Genomic DNA, 19,499 nt, shown 5'->3' on the forward strand with positions numbered 1-19,499 from the left:
AAAATTTTATGAACGAAATGAAGTTGATCTTACAACAAGAACTAAAAGAAATATCTACTGATTCATGTCAGTTTTCAGACAAAATGACACACGTATTTAAGTCCATTGGAAACTGGGCCAATCCTATAATGATTTCTGATGTCATAACATTTGCAAAGAAATGCCCCAAACAATTTATGTATAAAGTGTTAACTGTAGAGGCACTTCATTTCTTAAGTCACATGGAAGAAGTACAAGAATGGTTGCTTCAAGTATTCATAAATGAAGACTGTGAGGTGCAGCAGACAATCTTAAAAATTATTAGTCAACAGTTATCATCTGTCCACGACAATCGTCTGTATGGTATGTTTTGACATGATTGTGTATTAAAAACTTGAACGTGCAATTTTAAAGAAGATATAGATTGCACGAAATAAAATAAATACTTTAATGTATTAGACAAACTAGGATTAAGTGATAATGTCTTTTTGTAAAATGTAAAGAAAAATTTTGGAATTTTTTATCTTTAAAAGGAATTTCAACCATTCAACAGTTTTATGTAGCTGTGTGTTTGTAGTGACAAGATGTAGAGTGGTATGTGACATAAACAATTTGGTTGTATATATACTGATACCATGAGACATACTCTACCAAATTCATTAACAACTTACAAAAACTACATCCTGTTCAAACTGGATATGTTGTTGATCCTGTATATGTTATAATAAGTGCATTAAGAAAATGCCTTGTATATAATGTAAGCGAGCACTCTATTAAATCAACACAGAGATAGCTTTGTCGTTAAAAACACCAAAATTCATGTGACCTTTAATCACAATGATTGGACCAAGTCCATACAAGTGGAGTGATCAGGGTCTTAATGCAGTTGCTCATTTGTAGATTTTTAATGGAATGGAATGTCTTACCTACTTTCAAAGCATTAGTATATTATGTTTCTGTAAGCTCCTGAAGATTAAAATATCTTTTGTTATTGACTTTCTGAACTTTGACTTTAGTGACCAAGATCAGTAAGCCACTTCATTTTTTCCACTTCACTATAACATTCTACTCACAGTTGATTTGTAGTGCTTATCATGTTTGTTATAATTCTTGTAACAGAAGTGTTCATCATGTGGTAACCATTAATAATTAACTTCTTCCTTATACTCATGATACTATGAAGCTGGAATGAGCCACTCTCATTTAGAATTTTATAATTACCTGAAAACTGCAAGCACATGAGGTATGATAAACTAGAGTACTCCCAGTATTTACAGGTGCATCTTATGACTTTTAGTTAAATAGTGTATATATGAATGTATGTATAATCTAAAATTAGGAAATATTGATAAATATTGCTTATCTGTTATTTTCAATTCGGTGATCATGTGGAGTCAGATGCTTTTAATTATTTTACTAAAATACTTGAATTTTCAATAATATAGATTAAGATGCCACTTTATATATATATATATATAGTAGAATAATTATTAAATTGTAACCCTAAACATTTGTGATAGACTCAAGAGGTCTTGAGCATACTAATTATTTTATTAATGTTATTATTTAACCTAGGTAACATGATAGAATTAGCTGAGATATCAAAACAAAAATGTGGAAGACAGCTCTGTGTCTTAATTTGAAACTTTGAATGATATATCATATTTTTCGTTGTATTTTTGGCAACTTTTTTTTATGGCTCAGGTCGCTTGAAGTCTGAAGCAAGAAAAACCTTTACGTACTTGGATGAATACCTTGGATTCATTCTGTTAAATGCATCAGAAAGTTATGTAAACTGTCCATCTCTTCTGGAGGAAATATATGATTATTTGGAAATTAAGTCTGCTCAACAAGCTAAAGAAATCATTTTTCAGGTGAATGAAAAAGAATTTCAATTCACTAGCAGTATGAGTAATAGACAAAAGAGATGGACCTCCAAGAACTGTCATTCATGGAATTTCAGTAAAGATTATGAAATAATTCAAAGCAAGAATGAATTTGAAAATGATAATAACCTATATAGCAACAAAAAACATTGTCTTGCTTATCAGCAATTAGGGAACAGTGAAATCTATGGAAGATTTTATGCAGGTAATGTATTAGTTAATTAACTATATATATAACATATAATCTGTATCTGTGATATCAACTCAGTGTGAAAAAAATCAAACTGTTGGACAGAATGAGGAAGGATAGATAATCATTTGTGTTGATGTTTTTTTCTAATTCTTTGCAGAGCATAGTCCACAAAGCCTGAGATTATAAGGCCTCAAGATGTTGATTCCTGTATTTTCCAGATCTCTAAAATGTGGTTATATGTGCCAAATATATCTCTGAAAGGCACATGAAACTTAATACAAAATGAAAAACATTTAGCTTCATAGCAACTGAAAAAAAATCATGTTCTGTTTATTTTTATCAAAATAAATAACATCAAAAGCACTTTTTTATCTATTATTTTTTTAACCCTATATGCATATTCTGATGATAAACAGTATCCTTCTCTGTGGTATTATGTATTTGATGTCAGAGTTATCAGCTATTCGTTTTATCCTACAATGATAATTTAGTGACAGTTTATGGTAGAAAAGAGTAAATTCCAGATGTGGTGTATAAATATACTGAAACAAATTGTGAATATGCATTTTGGAGGCTGTGGAAGGTATGTAAATACAATATTTAAACTGTATGATGGATAAAATTAATTTTATTCTTCATATGAATATCGCATTGCACTCTGCCTTAACAAGGTCTGAGTCAGACTAACGTTGGCAGTTCTCGATAACAAATACATTTGCAGCATATCGGATTTCTCATGATTGTAATTTTGAGTAAATATTTGGCATATTTTGTGTAGATGCACATAATAAATATAATTATAGTCAACATTACTTTTGAAATACAGTCAGTTCATTAGAGCAACCCTTTGCACATTTAATTGTTATTTTTTTAAGCACTAACCAACACTAGAGATAAATGCAAACTGTACATGAAGTGTAAAATAACTAAATTACTTTAGTCATTTTGACAGTTTGCTTCACTGAACTAAAAGTATAATTTGATTAGAAAAATGTTGAGAAAGCTTAAAAGGAAAATTCCTTATCAACTATACTGAAAAACAATATTAGTAATAAGTGTTTACATTCATGTCTAGTTAGAAGCTTATTGAAAAAGATAAAAAGTCCGTGAGAATATGAGATACAAAGCCACTGCAAGTTTTTCTAATTCTTTAGTATCAAAAGTGTGAAATAAATATGAGAATGTAAATTATGTATTGTCAAGTTTAAACATTGCTGAGATTTATGGAATGTACTATGAAGTTCATGTGCCATTATATTTTGCAGCTTAACAACTTTTTTCTTCCTGTTAGCTCATCAGTAAGTCTGAGGACTTATAACACCAAAAACTGGGTTTCAATACTAATGTTAGGCATAGCATAGCTAGCACATCATCTAACTTCGTGTTCAATAATAAAAACATAACAGCCTTCCATTCTTTACTAGTTTTAAAAGTTTTGTAGCATGTAATTTAACTCTTCATCTCAAAATTTCAAAAATAATATATTTTTGTTTAGTATTTCTTTTATTAATGATATCTTATTATACAAGTGATGACTTGGACAATAACTTAATCATCAATAGGTTACTTTGTGGGTGCCACATTACCTAAATACAAGTTATTTGCCAAAATTGCTGGACAAGGAAAATTTCTTTCTAAAAAATTTGAAATTGGATCAGCAATGTTCAGTCTAACTAATGAAAACTCAAAGTTCATGTTGAAGGTAAGTGTTTTTCAATAATGATTCTAGCAGAAAACTATATTATTATGGAAGAGTTATTTTTTATCAAAAAGTGCCTTATTTTTTTCAACACAGACACACACCCCTAGTGGCTCAGCAGTAAGTCTATTGACTTATAATTGTAAAAGCCAGGTTTTAATACCAGTGGTGGGTACAGCACAGACAAACCATTTTATAGCCTTGTGCTTAATTGTAAATAACATTTTTTGCTATCACTTTAGATGTTTGGTAAATATAAAGACAGATAGGGCTTGAATTCTACTTTTAAGCTTACTTGTAAAAATAATGAAAGTTTCACTAAAAAGTACTTGTTCAAATGTTGAACTTACTTTCAGTTTGTTTTATGTGATACATTGGATAAACATGTTTTACAGTAAAAATGTATTATAATTAAGATAAACAGCCTATGTTGTTATGTAAGTATCAGATCACTCCTCCTTTCTTCACAGTTTTGTTTCTGTTCACAAACTGGAACTAAAAATGAAATACAATATCAGAGTTCCCACCAATATTTCATGTAAATAATTTATAATGGAGCAAGTATCTAATTTCAAGTTGTAGGTTTCTTTTTTTAAATCTAACCTTGACTTCTGTGAAGAAGAATACTGACTGTGATTTTAATTTTCTACTAAAGTTCCTATATGGTATATACCTCCACTCACAAGATTAGCTATTCTTATTCAGTGCTGCCCTCTGTATGTGAATGTTTTTCTTTACACATACCACAAGCCTTATGCTCCCCCTTGTTGGAATTAGTACATTCCATCCTGTCTTTGATGCAAATTATCATACATCTTCTATTAACCACTAGCAGCTCAGCATGGATATGTTTATTTATGTATTGCTGCATGTTTGACTTTGTTTTCCTCATAAAGTGGTTTATTTTAAACTTCATTTGATTTGTTCAATCAAAATGTTTTTCGAATTTATCAGTTGATTATAGTCAATTTTTTTTTCTCTCGAGTTTTGTGAATCTTTTCTGTGCAATATATTCTGAAGTTAACTTTACCTCTTTAGGGGTTGCAACAGTGACAAGTGTTTTTCGAGGGCTTCAGGTGTAGGTTCCCCAAGATAAATTTATCAGCTTTTGTGCATTGGGAGATTGAATTTTATGGGGTCCAGCCTTTCTCCCCAGACTTCACCATGGCTCCTACTGAAACTACTGAGCCTTTTCTGATTAATGAGAACTTTCTTCATCTTTTCCTGCCTCTAATTTACCAAGCATTTCTGTTTCCAGCCTAGGAATTCTCCTAGGACTAATTTGGTTTTCTTAGATTTTCTGTCTCAAGTTTTTATTCTTTTGTTCCTGTTTGCTTTTCACCTCGTCTTCCATTATTACAAGAATGAATGGCTCCTTTTACCTCACTCCTAGCAGGAGTCAACCACTTTCACCATCTCTTTTCTGTAGGGGTGGGGTGTTTAATTAAATTAGAGGGGTCCTTCCTTCAACCTGCCCTATCCTTGTGCATCTGGAAACCTTCAATACCAACATCAATCACACTCTAAAATTTTCTTTGTGTCTTCATTCTGTGGACCTTTTAGTTCACCATGTCCAATAGGCTTGGTCACTTGCAACTCACAATGTTTTCTTGCTTTTAGGATGTGGTTCTCCTTAATCATTTGGATCCCTCTCAGTCATGCCCAGGTGAGATCCTGGCAGTAGAAACTTCATGTATAATGGAACCTTGTATGAGATCCTCTCTTGCCACCATTTACCTTCCTTCTTCCTTGATTGACAAGCTACAGTGGTGGCTGGATTAAACCTACAAGTCAGCAGATGTGCCAATTCCTCCCCTCTCCCATGTCTAGTTCCACATCTGTTCACATGTGCTTCCCTTCAAGGACAAAAGGCTTGGGTCAATCACCGAAAAAATTTGACTGTTGCAGACACTGTCTTGTATATTGATTTTTTCTACCTTCTAGTGATTTGTTGGATATTACATCACTTTCTTTCTCTTGTCTATTGTTTGATGGTGGTTCATTCATGCAGCTCTATAGTAGTGGCTCTTGTAAACCACAAAAGAGATATCCAATTCAGAGTTCCATGTTTTTGGATATTAGGTCTTTAATAGTTAGTCCATATACATAACATTCATCTTATTGCATATCGTGTGCCAGGTGCTTTCAATCCAGTCACAGATCACCTTTCATGCCTGTGCCCAATCTTACCCATGAAATGGTCCTTCAATCCATTCATCTTCAGGAATCTTTGCCTTTTATGGAGTTCTACCTAATTGGATACATTTATCATGAAACTTGGTACACAGTTTCCCCTATTTTGGTTACTTTTCCACATCTACAGGCTGTGGCTGTTGATACCTTTACCTGGGATTGGTGTCACACATACCATTATCTGTACCTTTCCATCTGATTGCTTCACTGGGTAATTTCTCTGGTACACTCTACTCCTTGTTCAGTCCTCCTGTTTGCACTCCATTGACCAGCACAACTTTGATTTCTGAGGCTCCAATGTCTACTTCTTTTACCATCTGCTGTTCATATTCCACTGTTTCCCTCACTGTTGTGTGAACCTCATTCCTCCACTCTACAACCCACTTTACCTGTATCTTCGTGCCTAGTTTTTTTCGGCATGAAAATTTGTATTCAGACATAGTGTTGCCTCCCAGTTTGCTACTTCCATTTGTCCATTTCCAAGTAAGTGTACCAGTGCAGGTGGAATGTTTCCATTTTGGTAAGTTGTCAGAGGATTTCCTGCTGATAAACCATCTGTGACTTGGGTTGTAGGACACCTCCTGTCTCTTTGACCATGAAGTTTCATTCTCCTCACTTTCTGGATACCAGGCAACCCTCTTTCATATCTTCCATTTTTTTTCCAGTTACTACAAAGTTTTTATTTCCCCTGTTCTTGCTATGTTCTTATGTTCCTTCCAGATTCAGAGGCCTCCTAGGCATCTTTTCTGTTGGATTGAGTCATTAATTTATTCCATGCTAGATAAGTTTTGTGAAGGTGAAGATTTTTTTTCATATATTTTTGGGTGTGAATTGACATAAATTATTCCTCTGCACTATAAAGTATGGGTTGTGTTATGAGTGATAGTCAATACTTTAGTATGATTTGTGTTACTAATTTTCTGCCTTCACTCTGGTCAGTTCAAAATATAGGATGGCTGCAGTTAACCTTTATAGCATTGCAATAAATTCAGTATACAAATATAATTAATACATTGTTAAATCTTTCTCACTTATGACTTGTATTGATTATTTTAAAAACAATCTACAGGCTCCATATTTCAGTATGTTCAGTTATGCTAATTACTGAAATACATTACAGTATATAGCATTAACATGATACTGTAAAAGTTTATTTGTGTAATGCAAAGATAGAACATTATATCTTTGTGGCATTACAGCCTTGAAAAAAATTAACAACTAATAACTGAATCTTTCTTTTCTTTAGATTTTAGGTAAACAGCTAAAGAAAGAGGAAACACATGATTTATGTTTCAACAAAACATTCAGCCTTTACAAGTCACAGTACATGTCTATATATCAACTAAATATAATCGTGATACGAATAAACCTAGGATTTACAGTGAAGCCACAACTTGGCATTACAGTGAACTGTAATAATCACAATTATGTATTCAAACCTCAGGCACTACTTGGTGTGGGTGGCTATGCTTCTGCTCAAATTTTGGTAAGTTCACTGTCACTATTAATTCACATTATTTGAAATATCAGTATATAGATGTGATGTTGAAATGCAGTTCTCCATTAGCAAATATAATTTTAATCATATAATTACGTTTATCATATTTACAGTTCATATAATAATCACATTTTTATGTTTTCATAATGAAATAATATCTTTAACATATTAAATGCTTTTTGTTAAGACTGTTTTTAATACTTTAGGGTATCTTAGTACACATGGAGTGTAATAGGTAGTTGTATATTTTAATTACAAAAGTAATCTTATAGTGTTAATCACTCTGAAATTGTTTGGGAAACAATTGCAGTAATTACTTGTTATTAAAATTCATTTGTTAGATGATGACTGCTCATGAAACATCGCAATGAAAATATTTTACTTCAATGTTATTTCTATTTTTCTTTCATATAATTCTACTACATTTTAAACAGTGAGAGTCATATGGGAAAAAAATTTAAGTTAATTTTCTTATATTGTAATCAATAATTGCATATTTAGTGAAAATGGTTTCAGTTTAGAAATTAGGCTATATCATTTATAAATAGGTAAAGTGTTTCATATAATTAAAAAAGATATACTAACTGGAAAATAAATAAATGCATTTGTTAAATTAAAGACAATAAAATTATAATTTGCCCAAATCAGTCAAATTGAAGATCTGTGACTAATTCAGAATTGTTTGAAAATGGATGGATGTATGCCAACTTTAATTACTTTTTTTTGTTTGATTTTGATATATAGTTCTTTACTGATCACTAATAGTTTCAAGAAAAATACTGCAACAGAAGTGATGAATAGGTTAAGCCTTTATGTTATCTTTTCTTCATTGAAATTTGCATTTTTCTTTTTAGTCATTTTAATACAAATTGCATTCCAAGAATAAATATTATTGAATAAAATACATATTTTGGATATAGTGTTAATATCTATTTATAGTAAAATTCCTGTCTATCTGTTGTGTTTTAGTGTGTTAAAGCAGGGATGGATGCTGATATCACATTCAATTATTTCTTGAAAGCCTACTTAAATATCTACCCATCCATGTGTTACAAATTTACACATGGCTATGATCCAATGATGATAAATTTTAGAATTTGGTATCAAGTATGGCTACCTTTTTGGGTAAGTTTTCATCAGGTTAACTTACTTGTTATGAATAATGCAAAAGCATGAAACTTGTGAGAAGTCTTGAACATTAATATCACCAAACATACTTAAGACTTAGACTTAACAAATGTTAACTGTTTATAGAATCCATTTGATATTTTCGTTAAGATAAAGATTTCAAACTAATATGCTTTATTTACTTTGATAGAGAACTGAATCAGATGCTATTTAACAAAATATTAGGGTCATAACACATCACATTGAGCAGCTCTAAGGAAGAAATTATCTTATTCAAAATAAAGACTAAACCTTTTTGAGCATTAGGAAGGATTAGCCCCTCCAGCTTTTAAAACTTTTCCAGTCTGGCAAACAAATAATCTACCAAAAATACCACCCACTTTACCATAAACTGCACTTATCCTGCCCAAGAGGAGGAAAGAGCAGGATATTGCATTTGTAGCTTGGTCTTGTCCCCACCCCCAGTTTGTAATTGTGTCCTCATAAGTATAAATGCATTGTCATGTCTTTTATAATAGTATTTAATTTCTATCACACAGTTGCCTTCATCAGTGTGTAAATATATTGCCTGTTGGTGTTTTCTGACAATACAACAGTATGTTAGTATTCAACCTTCACAAACTGTAGAAAGGAAATTTGCTTGTTCTCCATAATTTAGCATATGTACATGATAAATTTATTATTAATTTACTTTCAAGTTATGATGAAAAGGTTCTCAAATGACTTAATATATTAAACATGAATAACACGACCACTTGACTGTTTGCTGTGGAATTTTCTTTTTGCATAAATTGTGCATTTGTTTACCAATTTAATTCCAGAATTATCATACTTTTACTAAATGAAACAAAATGATCAAGTAATTTAAACACTGGTGAAGGTATTTATAGTAAATTAAGTGTTCTAAATAAAATATTGGCATGTATCACAATAAAAGTAGCCTGTTAAAGCATACTGAAGAAATTCCAAACTGCTTCATGGGCATTACCTACCTTATCTAATGATCAGAATATGTAATTTGTATTGGAAAAAAAAAATCAGTAAAAATTCTGAGAATACACAGATAGAGAATTAGAAAGTTAATTTCCATTGGAAAGGCTTATCTTTATATACCTTTGGATAATTCTTTTTAACATGAACCATTTATCAAGATAAAGTAGTACTGTATAAACAAGAACTTTTGCTTTAAAAAGAAATAGCATGTGCTTTAATATCAAACATTACTACTTACAAATGTTAATTGGTTATTGTTGCCACAGGTTGAATTATCTTTTTCTAGTTTTGTACTGTTTTAGATTAACACAGAAACAAATTTTTTCCCCCATTCAGAAATGATATTAAGTAATAAATTTACTCTAATTTATTTGAGAAAGTACATGTATTTTGAAGTGACATTCTGCCTGTAAAAAATTAGTTATGTAACTTGGAAACCAATTAGACAAATTTTTTCAGCAGGCATAGCTAGTTAATTATTAAAATGGTGTCATTATAGGATATTGTTATTATAAATATCTTAATGTGTTTTTTTTTTTATTTTACAAGTGGCGTGGTGTGAATAACTGGAAGAAGTTTACATGGAGGTTAGGTCCAGGTAGTGAACGAGAAATACTAAAGCAAAAGCAGTGTTGGCAGAATGATGTGCAACATTCAATCTCTCAAACATCATAGACTGATTTATCAAATGTGTTTAATGAAAAAATCATCATTTATATTATCCTCTGATTATCACTAACTAAAATGTATTTTGGTTCAACTATGAAAGTAGTTGTTTAATGTTGCTTTATTATTATTATTATTAGGAAGATTGCAAGAAGTAGTGGTAATGGAAATGTTTTTATCAATCAGGCTGTTTAATTTACAAATGTAATAGAATTTGAATATAAATTTGATTGGCTTAAAAAATGAGTAACATTCCATAAACTAGTTGAGCAACTGTTACTTTCATAACAAAATATACAAAATATTTATATATTATTTCAGTAAGTTAATGTGGATTTCAAATGCTATAACTTATAATTAATTTGTAATCTAGATCATTAATTTGTATAACAACATTTTAAGTAATTAGTTAATTATGTGTATCATGTGGGTAGGAATGTATCTTATGTATGTTTTGATACATAAGTGAAGGCTCAGCATAGAATAAAATTATCATGTTTTATTTCTCTTTTTCCTGCTGATGTACACTAATGCATCCAAATTTCTGTGTGTAATATATATCACATTTTAACAACCATGTTATTTCCTTTGCTAAAAATTTTTCTTTAGTTGTAAACATGTTCCAGAACTGTAATAGGCTACATTAGTTGTAATAATTCTCACAAAATTAGAAAAAAACTAATCATCCAAAGCCAAAATTCCCAATAATTCAATCAGTCTCTTCACAAACCAAAATACAATTCATTAGTCTCTCTGTAAAGCATTTTTAGCATACAGATACATTATTGATAGTACTAAACAAACACCAAGCTAGGTGAAATCAGTTTTACAAGATGTTTCTTTCAGACTGGACAGAATTTTCCCAAAGTGTCATTACTAGCCTAAACTTCCAAAATTTCACCACAGTTGTATTGTATGTTTATTTTTTACTTGTCCAAATACTGAACCAAATAAACCACATTTCTATGTAACATTACTTTTATTAACATAAAGTCAAGGAATGATAAAGATGAGAAACATTTCATCTGTACTAAAGTAGCACTTTTTAGGAAAACACTGAAACTAAATTAAAAGTTGTGAAACATTAAAATATAGTTGCATTCATAAAAATTAATTTAAATATTAAATTTTAATTGCAGTGACTGTAATATCAAAATCTTAGAATCCCAGTAATTCATATTTGAACTTAAACTTTAAAATGAAAGTGTAAACTGTCACAATGTTTTGGAAACTAATGAAACTTCTGTGAAAAGGTAACTCATATAGCTATTTATGCATTGTCAGCTGTCATTTTGGTTTTCAAACAAAAACAGCCAAGAGAAAAGTTGCCAGATCTTCTGTAAAGTATATTGAAATAATTAATTTTTAAACATCCCAGGAACAGATAGTTACAGAATCTAATAATATGCAGAAAGGTTTTTTTTTTTTTTTACCTTTTAAGGAAAATCAGTCTTGCTACAACCATGTTTAGAAAGAAAATGAAATAAAATAGTTACATACATTACATTGAATAGTTGTTAATGAAAAAGCTGGAAAAAAATACAATTCCTCTAAGTATTTGGAGATAATGTATCACTAACTATGTTGTCTGTCTAGAAATTTCAGAGGTTAAAAGCCCACAAAAAAATTCTATGTGTCAAGCATTTATAGCATCGAAAAAGCTTCCCACATTGTAACCAAGGAGCATGATATTTCTCTTAAGTTAAGTAGAAACAAACAATTTCACCCCATTTTGTAACTTTATTAGGAAAGTAAAAACACTTCTCAGTCTCTTATGTAAAAGGCTTTTGTAACAGTATGATAAGAAGAAAACGTGTATTTGAAATTTTTACAGGTAGCAACTTATTTACTTTAACATGTTTTAGTTCAAGACTGACATTTTGACACACTTATACTTGATAAAAATTATCATAATTGTCCAGGAATATAATGTGTGAGCTAGTTGTACTGGACAATAACTATGAACTATTGGTATTACAATAATCTGTTTTCAAATAGTTAAAAGTACAATTGCTAAGAAACACACAGTAAAGGAGCAGCTATATTACCAGTAAAAACTAAACATTTTATACAAAACATTTCTCTACTTAAAAGCTTTCTGTTGTAAATATTAAAATTAAAAGCTCCTGTTAAAGAAAAGTAATACCACAGAATGACTTAATGATGATCAAACTAAACAATTTACCATGTACATCCAGGCAGAAAAAAAGTTGAAACCAAATCAACTCACAATAACCGATTCCACAGCTTGTCTTAGACTCAAGTTTCGTAAACGGCGTTGGGCTAATTTTGAATCATTTGGAGGTGACAGTTCAAAGATATGAGGTGGTGGAGACTCGCCCATTGCTGGAGATGAAGATTCAATGAAATTTTCATCATCTTCCCAACATGGTGGTCTAATCATTTCCATACTGAAAGTGACATGGTGCACCACCATCCGTTTCATGGCATTAGCACTTTCTGTAAAAGCTGCTAGGTCTCGTGCACTTTTGTTCCTAAAAAAATACATAAAATTTATTTTTTCAAAGCAAAATCAAGATAAGGCAGATTGACAAAAGACCTTATCCCCTTAATCTGTGATGACGAGAAAATCCACTTGTAGAGAAATATATATAAAATCAGCTGGTATGGGTAGAGAAAGCTCTATGTGTTCGCTCCTCTACATAGAGCTTTCTCTATCCATACCAGCCATTTTTACATATGACTTATCCCCTTAAAGCCCAGTGGCATCCAGCTTTGACTTGCATTAATGAAATTTAATTAATAAAATTTAAGCCACCACATCTGAAACATGAACACTCCAAAGAAGTTGTTTTCTAAAAGAGATCCAAAACTCGAGCACTTTTAAATAGCTCACTATTCTTCTGAAGAAAAATATTAAACTAATCAAAGGTGCTCTTCTTTTGGTCTCTCTTAAAAACCATTACAACTTTTGTGTGTGTGTCAACTTCTTAATCACTTCACACATATGGTATGATAACTATGAAGTCATATTTTAGATTTTTTAATGACTAACAAGCACAATTAAGATCTATAACACATATCTACAACACCATTAAGACTGACCTAAAAGCCAGTTTTCATATATATATTAGAGTGAGCTCATACAAGACACAATCTAGATTACTTTCAAAGAAACTGCAATAAATTATCTAAAGCATTAAAACTAATAAGGTTTTGTGTATAAAATAAAGCAAGGCAACTACTATCTATATCCTCCTCCTTTTACTAATTTACTTACATGTATTAAAAAAACCAACAAAAAACAGTTGTCTGTCACAATCTCTACCCAATGAACAAATACTAAGCTAATGTTCATGATGGCCTCCAGGCTGTAAAGTAATTACTTCTGTAAAATAAACCTCAAGGGAAACTCATTAGGCTACATTATTACCTTCCCATAACATGTAAATAATATAAGACCATTACTAACTTACAAGAAAAAAGTAAAAAATCACAGTTTTGAGATACTTAAAAATGCAGCCAGAAGGTTTAGAACTTAAGTTTGGTGTAACAATATAAGGAAGACATGGAGCTTCAAGACTGAGAAAAAAAAAACATCATAAAAAGTCATAACCATACTGTTCAGATGAGTTTAAAAAACGTGAAAATTGTGAGAAAAAAATGGCATGCAGTTAGTTAAATTTTACAGTTTGACATTATAAAATTCAAATATTTGCTGTTTACAAACTATATGACCTACAAAATAAGCCTCAACTTAACAGATTCCCAGATTAAAACTTCATCCACTGACAAATTGTATCTGCAGACAGGAAAAGTAACTTTTCCATACCTCATTAATAATTAAAAAAAGATGTTAAAATCAAGAATTAGAACTAGCAGTTTTATTTCTTTTTAAAACACTTTATCCAAAAGAATTTTAATTAAAAAACAAACAATCAATCTTAGCATTACTAATGAAGTTTGAGGAGATAGATAATTATTTGAAACTTAATGCCATGTTGTTCTTGTAAAAACCAGAGATACAAAGCTAGAAAAAGGTTAATACTGAGTAAAGTAGCTATAAATGTTTATTAAAAAGTTTAAAACAACACAATATTCTTGTAACTTACGTTCTCAGAACATATGGTGTGTTCAAAAAGTTTGGTGATCCACCACGTTTTACCCACGGATGATTCAATACAGTCTCTGCAGTATAACGCTGGCTAACATCCTTCACTAGCAAATGGCGTATTAAATCCTTAGCTTCCTCAGAAATTGAAGACCATTCTCTTTCACAAAAATCATACATTCCTTCCTGAATGCATGTGAACAGCATATCCTACAAGTAACATGAGAAAAATCATCTTTGAACAATTTATTCAACAGAATCAAAACATCATTCAAAATATTCATGCAACACAGTCTAGTATTCCATTAAAAAAAATTTGAGTAAGAAAGTAAGAATTTGTAAGAAGATGATATTTACTTCAATAAATTTAACACCACTCTAATGAAATGTAAAAATTAGGATATCAAAAATAAAAAATCCTTCACTTCATCCCAGTTGCAACTTTCAATATGGATTTTGAAAATTTTAAAATTTCCCATTGTTAATATACAGAACTGTTCACTTCTGTATATAAAAACAAATATACATTGTACTATCGCTGTGATCCTCTTAATTTTCCAAGTCTCGGACATTGCTACATGCATATTAAATACCTATTGCTACATAATGCAGAGAGTCTGCAGTAGTTTACTTTAGCATTGCTATAGTGTGGCACAATAGCCCTTTTATATATGAAAGTAACGTGTAATATTTACTTAAGCATTTGAAAATACATTTTTTTCTTTATTACAGCCATGTTATTTCTTTTGTTTATTTGAGGTTAAGAACAAAGCTACAAAATGGGTTATCTATACTCTGTCCACCACAGATATCAAAACCTAATTTCTAACACTAAGTCTGCCAACATTCCACTATGCCATGGGAAGGGGGGGTATTCTGGTTATAATAAGTACGTGTCATCAGTTAGGGTAAACCAAATTAAAATGTAAATATTAAAATGCCAGTTTCATACTGCAAATCATGAAAATGTTTTTTTTTTAATGTAAGCATACTTTTAGTAAAATTTATAATACATTTTAGAAAAAATACAGATATGTTCCTTTTAAATAAATGTAATTATAAATACATTTAAATCAGGTAAAAAACAAAATTTCCAGTTTTAGATAAAATGAAAGATGGAAATATTTTATCTACCTGACAAGCTTCACAAAATTCACCATGTTCCCATCCACAATCATTCCCACAACGTCCATAAAAAGGAGGATAGCCACACAATAATATGTACCTAAATAAAATATATTAAAATAAATTTATCTTTCAAAAAAAAAAAAATCAAAAAAAATCAATTAACTTATTTTTGCATGAAGACAACACAATTGGCAATTCTAAATTTTATACCAGTTTTGCACATAAAAAAAACCACATGGATAATTGCAATTTCATAAATTTACAAAATATGGCAATTTAAATGTCCTGGTTAACTAATATACGACTTACACAAAAGCACTTCAACACAATCAACATTTCACTAACATTTTTTTTATTTATCTTTTTTTTTTTTTTTTTAATCAAGCTTAAATTCCTTATTAGAAATATGTACAAGCACAACTAAGACCAAAGAAAAAGAAGAAAACTTACATGATCACACCAAGGCTCCACAAATCACAACGTTTGTCGTACGTGGTGGCCTCACCAGTAAAGGCTTCCACTACTTCTGGCGCCATAAATTCAGCCGAGCCAACTGGAGTCAGGAGCTCAGGAGTGCTGACTGGAGTTGTGCTACCAAAGATGATTCCACTACTTAAGTCAAAATCACAAATTTTGACTGGATACACCTGACAAAGCCAAAAATCCTTTAGCTGACATTTCTTTTAGTATAAAATTATAATTTATTAAATCAAGATAACAAGGATTAAATAAGATGAATCTCAAATGAAATATGTTTGATGAACAAATCTTCAAAAATATTGAACAGCTTTATAATGTAACAATATATCAAAATAAACTACTTATAATTCATATATACCTAAAGTTCATGCATTTTTGTGCAAAAAATTTGAAAAACTACTAACTTGATCTTCACTGAAGCACAAAATATTCTCCGGCTTTAGATCTCTGTGTGCTATGCCTGCAAAGTCAATAAAAATAACTTCATTTCAGTCAACAATTACAAAGGAAGCATCAGTGGCATATTTAGGTAAGGCCCATTCAAGACATATCACAGTGAAAGTTAAATTAAAAATAACATTGAAAACCAATCACACATTCAAATTAACACAAAATTAAGTTCCACATCAAAATAAGGTTATAAAATGATTAAAAAACAAATTAGTAAAGAAATTAACACTTAAGTTACAAAAAACAAATTAGTAAAAAGTATTTCACATTCAAGTCAAATCTTAAAAACTGCACCTTTTTTGTGTAAAAACTTCAAAGCTTCAGTAACATCCCTGATAATAATACTAGCTTCATGCTCAGTGAAATGGACCCGTTTCTCAATATGAGCTAAAAGTGGGCCTAAGTAAAAGAAAACCAAATTATATTAGTAGATTAGAGGATTCTATGTTATTGATACAACTAATCATTTTATGTTTAAAGATACATTCCCTCAAAAAAGGATAATGAAGACAAAACCTTCTACACGTACTGCAGTACCAGCAGAGCACATCTTAACTTTAGAGTTTGTTTAAACTACATTTTAGTTACAAGTGCACAGAAAAATTAGAACAAAATAAAATACAAACTTTCATATCTACAGAGTGTGTAAAAGATTTATATGATAAAATAAGAGCAAATTTGAGATATATTTTCTTCTGAAGCACACAAAAGAAGTATAAAAAAGGCTTTACTCTGATTGCTAATCTCAACAAAGTAATAGCTATTTCACATTTTTAAGATCCTCATCTCTAAACTTTTTATAATCTATTATTCAAATATTTCAAACATAAATATATTGTAAAAAGAAGTTAAAGATTTTTTTAAAATAAAGAACAAAACATGCTTACCTCCACATATTTTTTCAAAAACTAAATAAAACCTATAAGAGGAGATAATGATATGCTTAGTGGTATTATATAATATTTTACAATTTATATGATACACTATGTATTTCATTGTTATTTGGATTGCAACAGTTTGTATGTTCTTAACAGGATCTTCAATTTTCAAATATTGAAAAAAACTACTTTCTACTGACAGAAATGTTATTGTGATAATTCTTTACCATCTGATAAATGACAAAATAACATGCGTTTTATCCTCTTAGACATCTGAGTAAGTTTAATTCTGCTTTAAAGTGTTTATAATCACAGCAATTAATTGCTTAATTGTCACACTTATTAATTTGTTATGTTCAACTAAACTTATTATTCTCACAAAACTTTGAACAGTTGGAATAAAAAAAATACCAATTTAGCTAGTTAATTATTTTTGCAAGTCATAACACTAATTGTCCGAGATGAATAACCTTGAATTAATTCAAAGTGGTAACAAGAAATCACAACAGCAATATTTCTGTAACTTCAATAGCTGTAATAACTAGGAAACACTAATTTTGAATACATTACCACTTCATGTGATACTGATTGACATAATCAATGTTCACAAAATATAAATTATACCAATTAGTGAGTAATTTGCTAAGCTCTATACACAATACAAAAATATACCAGAAAACTAAAGCAGGAATTCATCAGAAGAAATTAAGCACCCAAAACCACAAAAGATATTAGTCCAGTATTATATTCATTTGCACAAAAGAATAGGCAAGTCAGCAACAATTCAATTCCCATCTTTCATATAAAAATGTGAAAACAGATTATGTATTACAACTTTCATGTAACACTAATCCTCAAACTCCAATATTTAATAAAGAACTGTACTTTCTTACAAGATTAACCTTCCTTAATAAAACACATACACATTTATCATTTTATGGTAATAATCCTGGCCAGTTAAAACTACAGTATATGCATTATTAGTAGTAGAATGAAAAGCACTCAAAGGATACTTATGTGAATATAAATAAAATGCTTTAGAACCATTTCCTTGATATTCGATCAACCCACCTGTCATCCTCCTCAAAAAATTCAATAAGTTGGATAATGTTTTTATGCCCCTGGCAGTGGTGGAATGTTTCTATCTCTCGGAATACTCGAGCACGACTGTGGCTAGGCTCTTTTTCAATTATCTATAATAGAGAAAGCATTAAAATAATTATGTACTGTAATTCTAATACTAGATTAAGAAAAGAAAAATTCCTACTTAAATAGGATGTAATGTATTAAAATGTAACTGCTCTGTTATTGGACAAACCTTGTTGGTAAACTTCATGTTCATAAGTATTTTGTATATTAAACCAAAATCAGAAATACTGAGGTAATTTCAGTTACCAAAAATACAATATGCTATCTACATTCATTTTGTTTTGCTTTTTTTTAATGAAAAATGTAAAAGTATACAAGTTTAAAAAGTTACACAAGAAGTGTTTTAAAACACTTGAGTTATTAAAACTGTACAGTACTGTTAGTACTCTTCCATAAACACTACCATGTAAGTTATACCTTGACGGCATATTCATTCCCTGTGAAAAGGTTAATACATGTTCTCACTGAAGCATAAGCTCCCTCTCCAAGTATTTCTCCTGTCAGTCTGTACAGATCTATGACAAAACACATTTGAATCACTATTATGTGCATTAGTATCTAAATTATAAAAACGTTAGTAAAGAATCAATCAAATGTGGGTACTTTAAAATATAAGATAACTAGAAAAACATTTCTCTAGAAAAGTCTTGTTTTGATTTTCTACAAAACATTTCATATATTAAAAAATAACCTAAAAAAAATTATTATATACAATAAACATACTTACTGTAAGATTGTCACAAGTAAAATCCTAATTCTAAATATTAAAATTTAAATAAAAATCTCAATCATTAACAAACTAAGATAGCAGAGCCACAGATACATCTATATTATACTACTCAGTGACAAACTCAGAATTTTCCCAATACATTTTTTCACTAAAATTCCCTTTAGAAATTAGGGTGCATATAATATGTGGTAACAAACTCAGTTTTGTTTTAAGGCAAAGCTACATTACGTTATCCGCTGTATCTGTCACAGGAAATCTAAGCCCTGATTTTACTCTTATAAATCTCTAAATTAACTGCTGACACATTAAGGGATTTTTACCAGTCCAGACTATCTTGTGGAAAATTCACTATAAATGATAATGTATAATTACTAGAA

General features: G+C 30.2%; 2 protein-coding genes across 2 annotated transcripts in view; one reads left to right on the plus strand and one right to left on the minus strand.

Moving 5' to 3' along the window:
• Positions 1-8: 8 nt before the first annotated feature.
• Positions 9-10,737, plus strand: LOC143249603 (uncharacterized). The gene is made up of 6 exons (XM_076499737.1): positions 9-342; positions 1,684-2,070; positions 3,621-3,760; positions 7,197-7,436; positions 8,418-8,573; positions 10,119-10,737. The coding sequence occupies exons 1-6, from the start codon at positions 9-11 to the stop codon at positions 10,242-10,244; spliced, it is 1,383 nt and encodes a 460-aa protein (XP_076355852.1). The 3' UTR covers positions 10,245-10,737.
• LOC143249602 (MAP kinase-interacting serine/threonine-protein kinase 1-like) overlaps positions 10,715-19,499 on the minus strand; it is a 21,161-nt gene continuing 12,376 nt past the window's right edge. Inside the window, exons 3-11 of the mRNA XM_076499736.1 lie at positions 18,810-18,907; positions 18,315-18,436; positions 17,253-17,284; positions 16,660-16,764; positions 16,320-16,375; positions 15,886-16,082; positions 15,442-15,532; positions 14,309-14,517; positions 10,715-12,730 (exon numbers count right to left, since the gene is read on the minus strand). Of these exons, the coding sequence (XP_076355851.1) occupies positions 12,457-12,730; positions 14,309-14,517; positions 15,442-15,532; positions 15,886-16,082; positions 16,320-16,375; positions 16,660-16,764; positions 17,253-17,284; positions 18,315-18,436; positions 18,810-18,907 (1,184 nt within the window). The 3' untranslated portion in view covers positions 10,715-12,456. The remainder of the gene's footprint in view (positions 12,731-14,308; positions 14,518-15,441; positions 15,533-15,885; positions 16,083-16,319; positions 16,376-16,659; positions 16,765-17,252; positions 17,285-18,314; positions 18,437-18,809; positions 18,908-19,499) is intronic.

This window comes from Tachypleus tridentatus, chromosome 4 (assembly GCF_004210375.1).
Source record: "Tachypleus tridentatus isolate NWPU-2018 chromosome 4, ASM421037v1, whole genome shotgun sequence".
NCBI classification, from domain to species: Eukaryota; Metazoa; Arthropoda; class Merostomata; order Xiphosura; family Limulidae; genus Tachypleus; species Tachypleus tridentatus.